Source organism: Triticum dicoccoides, chromosome 4A (assembly GCF_002162155.2).
Source record: "Triticum dicoccoides isolate Atlit2015 ecotype Zavitan chromosome 4A, WEW_v2.0, whole genome shotgun sequence".
NCBI lineage: Eukaryota > Viridiplantae > Streptophyta > Magnoliopsida > Poales > Poaceae > Triticum > Triticum dicoccoides.
In genome coordinates this window covers 736,329,548-736,339,682 of record NC_041386.1, presented here as the reverse complement: position 1 = coordinate 736,339,682, position 10,135 = coordinate 736,329,548, and the positions used below count along the sequence as shown (strand labels likewise).

The following is a 10,135-nucleotide window of genomic DNA, read 5'->3' as shown; positions in this document are numbered from 1 at the left end:
TTCGAATTGTATCTTCGGTCAATAGTGGGGTTGCCCGGCTCCTGCGCTTGCCTCCTATGTTCCGCATTGTTCGGCTAGGTGGACAAAGGGAGAACCACTGCGATTGTGCTTCCAGCTCACATGGTTAAGCACCTCAGTGGAGAAAGCCGAAAACTGACTGTCACAATAAGCATAAACTGGTCGGCGATCCGATCACGGCGTTAAACAACGGGCCATTCATAACAATGGCCGAAGTGTTTACGGCTTGACCTCGACTGTTGCCGAACACTACCGGGGGCTATTAACTGGCCTCCCAAACTAAATCCTCGATACTTTGCTCTTACATTGGAGCTGAGGTTTCATGATCATGCTTAGCATGACAATCCAAAGAAAGGAACCGATAGCGGGACTATTTTCTTTGGAAGACATTTCTTCTGTTAAACAGTAATATAACATGTCTCTCCGCATACCTTTGTTTATAAAACCGTATGGCCAGATTGCCTTGTTTGTTGTAAATCTTTGCCCTCATAAAGGCTTTATAAAGTAAGGACAAACACTCCTCAGCTATTGGCCGAGGAGGTGGAAGCCGATGGTCGGTCAACAAAGTTTTGTACAATGCGGATCCGAGCATTAATGACGTAAAGTACTTGGATACATAGAGTCATTGCACATAATTTATGATTTTACTATGGATATCGATCCTTAATTCGGCCTCCCGTGCCCGCATTAAGCCTCGGGGGCTACTGCATTGCCTGTTCTATGCAGAAAATTTAAAGTGCAATACAGTTTTCGAGGAGATTTTGATCCTCAGGTTGGTCGGCCGCACCCAACCTGAGTCTCGAGGACTGAGCACGCCGCTTTTTGTGTCCCAAAGTATTCTGCCGAGCTAGGACTTGATCCTCAGACCGATTTTGCAAATCAACATGAGTCTCAGCGGCTACGGGGATCAGCGGTCTTATGTCATCCTTCATGTGCATCTCGGGTTTTAGATCGATACTCACCTTGAGGGCTACTAGCACCAATCAAAAATATTGACAAAAATCGGCCCACATTCAGGGTGGTGCACCACCTCAGAAGCAGTCCGGCGTAAAGCTCGGGCGCTAGTGGCTGGCTCCATAGAGGGCACTTCCGGCATTAAGCTCGGCTAAACTCCTTCAAACTTCTTTGAACCAAGGTGATTTACGACACCTCGGATACAGTCCGGCGTTGGAGCTCGGATACATAGTCTGGCGTTGGAGCTCGGATACTGTCCGGCGTTGGAGCTCGAATACATAGTCCGGCGTTAGAGCTGGGAAGCAGTCCGGCATTGGTGCTCGGCTGCAAAAGATACCTCGAATGCAGTCCGGCGTTGGAGCTCGGACGCAAGAGGACGTTGCCGCCCGAGAACAACTTCAAACCCGAGGTGTGGCATAAAAATAACAAGGCATTGATAAAGGCCGGAAACTTAAAGGGGCTCCTCGGATACCCGATGTGTAAACTCGTCGAATGCATTTCGGCGATCCTCAAGATCGAAGATGAGAAGATTTGTTGAACCAGTTTTCAAGACCGACGACCGAAGATGAAGAACAGTTCGGAAGAATTGAGGAGCGTCCCCAACTTGAAGACCGGTTCAGGGGGCTACTGACGGTGTCCTGGACTAGGGGGTACTCACCACGTCGTCTCCCGATCAGTTGGATTGAGCCGAGGATCCCCATGGCCGTATACTCATGGGCCAGTCCGGACAGTTGCCGCATACAAGAAAGATTCCACAAGACTTGGCGATCAAGACAAGGACTCCTCCCCCACCGGCGTATTCGGCTAGGACTCTTGTTATCCTAGGCCTCTGGTGCATTATATAAACCGAGGCCAGGCTAGTCGATAGATATATACAACAACAATCATACCATAGGCTAGCTTCTAGGGTTTAGCCTCTCTGATCTCGTGGTAGATCAACTCTTGTAATACCCACATCATCAATATCAATCAAGCAGGACGTAGGGTTTTACCTCCATCAAGAGGGCCCGAACCTGGGTAAACATTGTGTCCCTTGCCTCCTGTTACCATTGATCCTAAGACGCATAGTTCGGGTCCCCCTACCCGATATCCGCCAGTTTTGACACCGACACCCTGCTACTGCTAGCACCCCTCTTCCCCGCGCGCCTCAAATCGTTGTAGTTCGGTTGCCACGGCCATGGCAACTAGTCCGCTACGACGATCATGCTATCTACGTCGACGGACATCAAAGATGCTACGACGGGTGACAGCCAGTGCTGCAACCGCAGCCTTTGCGTGCTTCAACGGCCATGACCACGTGCACGGTGATCATGAGGTGCGATGGCGGAATGCGGGGCCACCGCGTGTGCTACCGTTGCTAGAATCGACCACCGCAGGGATGCTAGAACGGGGCACCGTACGTGCTGGAACCGGCTGCCGCAAATGCTGGGACCAGACCCTGCAACTGTGGGCGCAGTATCCCGATGAAAGTTTGCGAGGCAGCGACGTACTGCATGGGATGATACGACCGAGTACAGCAAAATTGTGACCGGCACGCAAGAGAGTTGCAACGAGTGAGCCATGTACTGCTGCCGTTGCCATTTATTACTGGAATCAGATAAAGTAGGGTTACAACCTGCACACAGTGGAGCTGCAACCAGCACCGTCAAATACTACGACTGACGCCTATTTTTGCTGGAACCAGAGAAATCAGGGGTTGCGACCAGCGCGAGAGGAGCTGCAACCATAGAAAATCTATATGATGTGAAAGTATATATTTCATAATAAATTTAATGGTATTAATTTGTTATTGTATATGTTAATATTTTTGTCTATATTTTTTTTTAAAGTTTAAAAAGCTTAACTTTGACCAAAACTAATATGCGGAGTAAATGAAAACGCGCTTACCCGTGCTAGTCTTGTGATGCTGTGCAGTGCAGTCCAACTTGAGACAGGCATACAGCTCATTTGACGCCTGTTTCGAGTGAAGCGCGCTTACCCGTGACAAACACACATGCGATCCACTACCACTCTCTCTCCCAGACAAGAAAAACAAAGGCAAATCGAGCGTTCCGTATTTATATAGAGCAATGCTACACTTACGTAAATAATGTTACGTGTTTTACGTAAAGTGCAACGTGGCTAATTAGTATTAAAGAAGGGGGAGGAAGGGGCCCCACCCACCTGAAAATCAGGGGGGCGAAGTTAATTAGTTAGGCAGTTTACGTTAGTCTTCATCTGCTGTACGTAGATGTAGGATTATTGATTTATATATCCACTCCCAACGATGCGTTCCAGGCATCAGTACTGCGAGTCCGCGAATCAGTGGCAGCCATTGAGCAGCGAGCTAGGACCTTGGACCTTGCCGGGACATGGAGCCAGCGGCGGCGACGATGCTCAAGCGAGCACTACCCATTCTGCTGCTGCTTGCGGCGGCCGTGACGGTGAGCGCGGAGAGGGCGCCTACGCTGGTGTTCATCCTCGCGGGGCAGTCCAACATGGGGGGCCGGGGCGGCGCCACGGTGGGCAACCATTGGGACGGCGTGGTGCCGCCCGAGTGCGCGCCGTCCCCGCGCACGCTGCGCCTCTCCCCGTCCCTCCGCTGGGAGGAGGCCCACGAGCCGCTGCACGCCGGCGTGGATGTCGGCAACGTGGTGGGCGTCGGCCCCGGGATGCCGTTCGCCGACGCGCTGCTCCGTTCATCTGCCTGCCCCAGGGGCGCCATCGTGGGCCTCGTTCCCTGCGCGCAGGGCGGCACGCCCATCGCCAACTGGTCCCGCGGCTCCGAGATGTACGAGCGGATGGTGACCCGTGCCCGCGTCGCCGGCGCAGGGACCGGCAGGATCGCCGCCTTGCTGTGGTTCCAGGGGGAGGCCGACGCCATGCGGCGTGAGGACGCACTGTCCTACACCGGGAGGATGGAGGCCTTCGTCCGGGACGTCCGCCGTGACCTCGCCATGCCCAACCTCCTCGTCATCCAGGTTCGTCGCTACACTAAATCCATGCATGGGTCCCTGCTCCGGCTCCATTAATCTCCACTGTGAACGAACCGTGTGAGCAAAAACATCCATGATCTTGTTGTAGGTTTGGGATCGCGACGGCGCAGAAGCAGGGGAAGTGGCTGGACCTGGTGAGGAAGCAGCAGAGGGCAGTGCGGCTGCCGAACCTCAAGTACGTGGACGCCATGGGTCTCCCCCTTGCCAACGACATCACGCACCTCACCACACAGGCGCAGGTCCGGCTCGGCAAGATGCTCGCCAACGCGTACATCGCCACGCTCTGATGACTACTAGTAGTGTTCGCTGGAATACTATCATTGATTCCATGCAAGAGTTAATTTGGTGATGATTAGTCGTGGACAACAGCTGAATAAATCAGCTATGCTATGTACTAGTTGTAGGATACTTCATGCGCATTATTACCGCTTTGTTATGCGCATTGTAGGAAATGAAACAATCTCATCGCAAGTACAATATTGCCGTTATGGGGAAGGAAAACTCTTCGCTTTGTTAACTTTTCTTTCCGCGGGATTCACTTTGTTAACTTTATATCTGCTTGAAAGAAGACTTGTTTTGTTACAAAAACCCTTCCCGTCAACCGGTGGATCGTACGCGAAATATTGTCCACACATTATGTGCCCCTGATTGACCCGTCTGCAACATGGTATTTGTTGCAAGACATGCGGGTGCAACAAAAACCATATCGTGCCTTCTGCGGGCCTGAATCCTGGCCCATGGATGGGTTTCTAGTCATATTCAGGCCGTGGTGGCCCAGTTGCTGGCAATTTTTTTATTTTTTCCCAGTTTTTTTGTTTTCTTTTTGCTTTATTTATTTCTACTTACGACAAAATATTTATTTATCTTATTTTATTTTGTTTATAATTACTTATGAATTTTATTTTATGATAATTCTTTTTGCTATTAAAGTTTCTAACAAAAAAAGTTCTTTATGAAAATTCTTTTTGCTCTTAATGATTTTGAATAAAAAATACTTTGATAATTTTAGTTGCATCAATTTTATATAATTTTAGTTTCAATAATACTAGAGGTTCCTTATAATGTTTTGAACAGAAAATACTTTAATAATTTTAGTTTCATAAATTTTATTTATGTTATTAAAGTTTTTTTTTTGTTTCTACTTATCTATTTTATTAAATTTTATATTATTTTGTTTCAAATTAATTAATTATTTTATTTTGTTTCTGACTTCATTTGTTATTTTTCATGCATTTACTGATTATTTTGAGCTATAAGACCATGAAATTGAAAAGCATTTGAAATGAACTCTGAAAAGGTTCCAAGTTGGCATGGTATCATCATTTCACCCACATAGCATGTGCGAGAAAGTACAGAGGGTTACGACAAAAACTGGATACATTTCGTGTACAAAACGGACAATCTGTTTTGAAGTATCAGGGTTCATATGGAAACTCGTCTGTTACAAAGGGATTTCTTTTTTTGAACTTATTTGAACTCCATAGTTTTTCTGTATTTAAAATGCACCATTCAAAGCCACATCATCAATTTACAACCCTTTTTGACTTTATTTGTTATTTTTCATGCGTTTACTGATTATTTTGAGTTATAAGACCATGAAATTAAAAAGCATTTGAAATGAACTCTGAAAAGGTTCCAAGTTGGCAAGGTATCATCATTTCACCCACATAACATGTACGATAAAGTAGAGAGGGTTACGGCAAAAACTGGATGCACTTCATGTATAAAACAAACAATTTCTTTCGAAGTATCAGGGTTTCATACGGAAACTCGTCTGTTACAAAAAGATTTCACCCACATAGCATGTGCAACATATAGCTCTCCGGAGCATCTAATTAAACCAGACATTGAAATTATGTAAAACATTTAAATGCAAAAAACAAATGCGATCATAATCGCAACCAAGGTAACAACTGATCCAACTGCATAATAATACCAAGTCTCGGTATGAATGGCATATTTTCTAATCTTTCTAATCTTCAACCGCATTGCATCCATCTTGATCTTGTGATCATCGACGACATCCGCAATATGCAACTCCAATATCATCTTCTCCTCCTCAATTTTTCTTATTTTTTCCTTCAAGTAATTGTTTTATTCTTCAACTAAATTTAACCTGTCGACAATAGGGTCGGTTGGAATTTTCAGTTCAACCACCACCTAGATAAATAAAATCTATGTCACGTTGGTCGGCATAATTGTTATAAACAATAAATGAACCAAATAGTTATCAAAAGATAATATATACCACATCTGAATCATAGACAGGACGAGGGCCGACGGGGGCGGATACAAAAACTATCACACTATATAATAACAAGAAATAATAAAAGTAAGAAAATTAGACAAGTATCTATCTGAAGTAATAATTTTTTTTTTCTTTCAGAAAGAAGATAAGAACAAGAGGCTCACCACGGTGGTGCCAGCGTCGAGATCGGCGCGGGCGATCGACGGCGGCGAAGACGGGGACAGGACGTGACGGACCGCTAAACCTAGACAAATCTCGGCGAAAATGGAGCTCGAAGGTCGAGTTTCGAGAGGAGAACGATTAACTAGCATGGCTCGGATATTTCATCAAACACCTCATGTGCATAGGAGGTGAGCTAGAGCACCCAAACGCCCTCCGCTCGCCGGCCAGAAAAAACAGAGCATTGTGGAGTGCTCTGCTGTGGCCATGGGGTATATATAGGCAACTCATTTGTTCCGGTTCGTGATAGAAACCGGGACTAAAGCTCAGCATTCTGTCCCGGTTCAAGCCACGAACCGGGACCAATGGTTGTGGGCCAGGAGCGAGGACCATTGGTCCCGGTTCGTGCCAGGAACCGAGACAAATGGGTCCATACGAACCGGGGTCAATGCTCACGAGGCCCCGGCCGGCCACCTGGGCTCACGAACCGGGACGAATGCCCCCATAGGTCCCGGTTCTTGACTGAACCGGGACTAATGGGCTGGCCAGACCCGAACGAAAGACCTGTTTTCTACTAGTGCTAATAGTCCCCACCGTGATTATCCCAAAAAATTTACAATGGCTCCCGGTGATATTTACAATGTCTTGGTTTGTGTATGCTGTCTAGGTTTTTGTATTCCAACGACCTGCATGCATGCGTAGGGACACTTTCGTTGCTGTCCAACAAAGCCACGTTTAGTACAAGGCCATGGTTCCCGTACGTACGGTCCTACCTACGCATGCTGCTGCCATACCGACAAACACACAAGTTGTTTCGTCCGTCGCTTTCCTCGTCACATTTCAGTGTCCACAATGCGCAATTAATGCATAGTTAATTTGGATACAAGATCAAGATCAAGATCAGATCACGAGGAAGACGACGAACAGATTTTCACCAGGTAGAAGATGGAGACCCGACTGTTCTATCCTACGACGATGAAAAATTGACTAACCAAAAACTCAATTCAGTCGAGTGCCCACTAGACATTCCTACATATATGTTTTTCTTCAGATTCAAATGCCGACTACATATGGAGCAAAATGAATGGATCTACACTCTAAAATATATCTATATACTAATATACGTCTGTATGCAGTCTTTATTAATTGAACATCTCTAAAAAGAGTTATATTTAGGAAAGGAGAGAGTAGTATAATATGTATTGATATGCCGATAGTTTATGCATGGGCGACATCCACTAGGTAGCTAGCCAGTATACCTTGTATAAATAGGAGTAGCTAGTTTGTGTAGGTATATACAGTGTAGAGATATACAGGCATGGCCGTGGCAGTGAGAGCAGCAATGGGAGCTTCACTTCTTTTTCTTCTTCTCCTTCCTCTGGCTTGGGCGCCTGTCTCATCGGCCGCCGTGGGACCATTTCCCAAGACCGGCAAGTTCGTCACCAACAAGTCCGTCAAGGATGACATGGAAGAGAGGGTGCAGCGGCGCCTCGGCCAGCGCAAGGACGGTCAGCCGACGGGCAGCGCGGCGGGGGAGAGCTACCGCCCCTTCATCTTCGACCTCTCCGTCGGGAGCTCGCCGCAGCAGACCCTCCCTGTCATCATGGACATCAACAGCGACCTCACCTGGGCGCAGTGCGAACCCTGCCCCTCGTGCCAAACGCTCTCGCCGCCGCCGACGCCCACGTTCCGTCCCGCGGACTCCAAATCCTTCGTGGAGGTCGGCTGCGCCACCCAAACTTGCGAGCGCATGAGCTACCACAACTGCACCGGCGACGACATCTGCAGGTATAGAACGGGCTATATGTCCGGCTTCCTCGCCACCGATACGTTCAGCTTCGGGAACGTCACCGGACCGGGACGTACGGACGTACCGGGCATAGTGTTTGGCTGCAGCGGCGACATCACTTTGCCAGAGCTCGATGGCGTCTCTGGTTTCGCCGGCTTCAGCAGGGGGCCCCTGTCCCTCGTGTCGCAGCTCAACATCTCCAGCTTCACCTACTTTATCGCGCCTCCCGATGACGCCGGCGGGAAGAGCTTCGTCAGCTGGAGCTGGGGCGGCGCCACCGACGACGATGCCACGGTGGCCGCGGGGCAGGCGACGAGTACGACTACGGGGAGCAGGGGCACGAGCAGCACGCCACTGTTGGCCGCCACAAAAACCAAAAACCTACAAAACCCTTACTGGTACTACGTCAATCTCACCGGTGTGCAGGTCGACGACAAGCTCCTGACCGCCATCCCGGCGGGGACCTTTGACATCCCGCGTTCCGGCGGGGTGTCTCTCAGCACCTTCCTTCCTGTCACTTACCTTGTGGAGGACGCATACAGGGTCGTGAGGCAGGAGCTCATGAGCAGGGTCCAGTCCGAGGGCGTGGCTCCGGTGAAGGCCTCAGACGACGATGGTGGGAAGCTGTGCTTCCTCACGGAGGACTTTGCCAACACCAAGGTTCCAACGCTGGCGCTCCTGTTCGATGGCGCTGACGCGGCCATGGAGCTCAAGGTGGAGAACTACTTCTTAGCCTCTGACGACGGGAACACGTGCCTCACCATAATGCCGTCGACCGAGCACACGCAGGGCTCGGTCCTCGGCAGCATGCTCCAGGCGGGCAGGAAAATGACCTACGAGATCCACAGTGACGGTGGCGGCGTGCTGACGTTCGAGACGTTCGACAAGGCAGCGGGGGCGCCCGAGAAGGCAGCGGGTGCGCCCGCGCCGGCGAAGGTGCCGCTCATTATCATGATAATAATGGCCACTCTTCTTATCTGGGGGCTCCTCTAGTTCTGTAACTCCAGGTAAAAAATAACTTCTGCTGGGCTTCTGCCTGTGTTGCCTACACTACTAGCTGGAGAGAGCAGTTGAATTATGTGTGGCTGATATGTAGTACTCCGAGTAAGGGATCCTGTGTCGTTTGCTTAAACTATTGTAATGAAAACTACTAGTAAAAGAGCCCATGGGTTGTAACCGAAGAGAAAATAACACATGCTCTTAACCCGATAATCGTGACTCAAGACTAATTTAGGGCGGCAAACGAAATTTTTTGTGGGAAAGCCTCGGCCTGTACGGGATGCGACTGGCACTAGTGCAAAACCGGGCTATAGCACCGTTTTGTAAGGGCCTCAACCGGCACTAAATGGTGGGGACTAAAGGTCGCCCGCCCTTTAGTACCGGTTCGGCACGAACCGTCACTAAAGTGCCATCACATGGCACGAACCGGGGCCGGGTGCGGGGAGACCTTTAGTACCGGTTGGTAACACCAACCTGTACTAAATGTTTGGGCGGTTTTAGTTTTATTTTTTATTTTTCCTTTAGTTTTGCGTTTTCAATTTAAATAGAGATTGTTTTACATTATAATGAGTTGTTAAATCATTAGATGAAAGTACCGTAGATTAGTTTCTACTGGATGCATGCATGCATGTATCCTAGCTAAGTGATCAAAGTATATATGCCATATCCATATTAATTACTTGATCACTTATATTAGATGAGCTAAGTATGGATATGGCATGTACTTGATCACTTAGCTAGCTAGGATCCATATCCAGTTGAAACTAATCTACGGTTTCTTTCATAAATAATATAATAACTCATCATCATCATCATATTAGTATAAAAACTATTGCATCATATATCATCACCAACAAGTTAACGGTATACTAGCTAGCTAAAAATTATTATAGTCGTCATTAGCACTATTTAATCATCATAGTCATTACCACTATCTAATCATCACCAATACTAGCTTAAAGAAGAAACATTCACTTGTACCAGAAGGAAAGA

At 48.1% G+C, this 10,135-nt stretch overlaps 2 protein-coding genes across 2 annotated transcripts; both read left to right on the top strand.

Annotated features, from left to right (window-relative positions):
• Positions 1-3,323: 3,323 nt before the first annotated feature.
• LOC119289962 (probable carbohydrate esterase At4g34215) lies at positions 3,324-4,333 on the top strand. Its single transcript, XM_037569121.1, has 2 exons — positions 3,324-3,933; positions 4,038-4,333. Exons 1-2 carry the CDS (start codon positions 3,324-3,326, stop codon positions 4,232-4,234), a joined length of 807 nt encoding a protein of 268 aa, XP_037425018.1. The 3' UTR covers positions 4,235-4,333.
• Positions 4,334-7,672: 3,339 nt separating this feature from the next.
• Positions 7,673-9,136, top strand: LOC119284342 (aspartic proteinase nepenthesin-1-like). The gene has a single exon (XM_037563505.1). The coding sequence runs from the start codon at positions 7,673-7,675 to the stop codon at positions 9,134-9,136; it is 1,464 nt and encodes a 487-aa protein (XP_037419402.1).
• Positions 9,137-10,135: the final 999 nt, after the last annotated feature.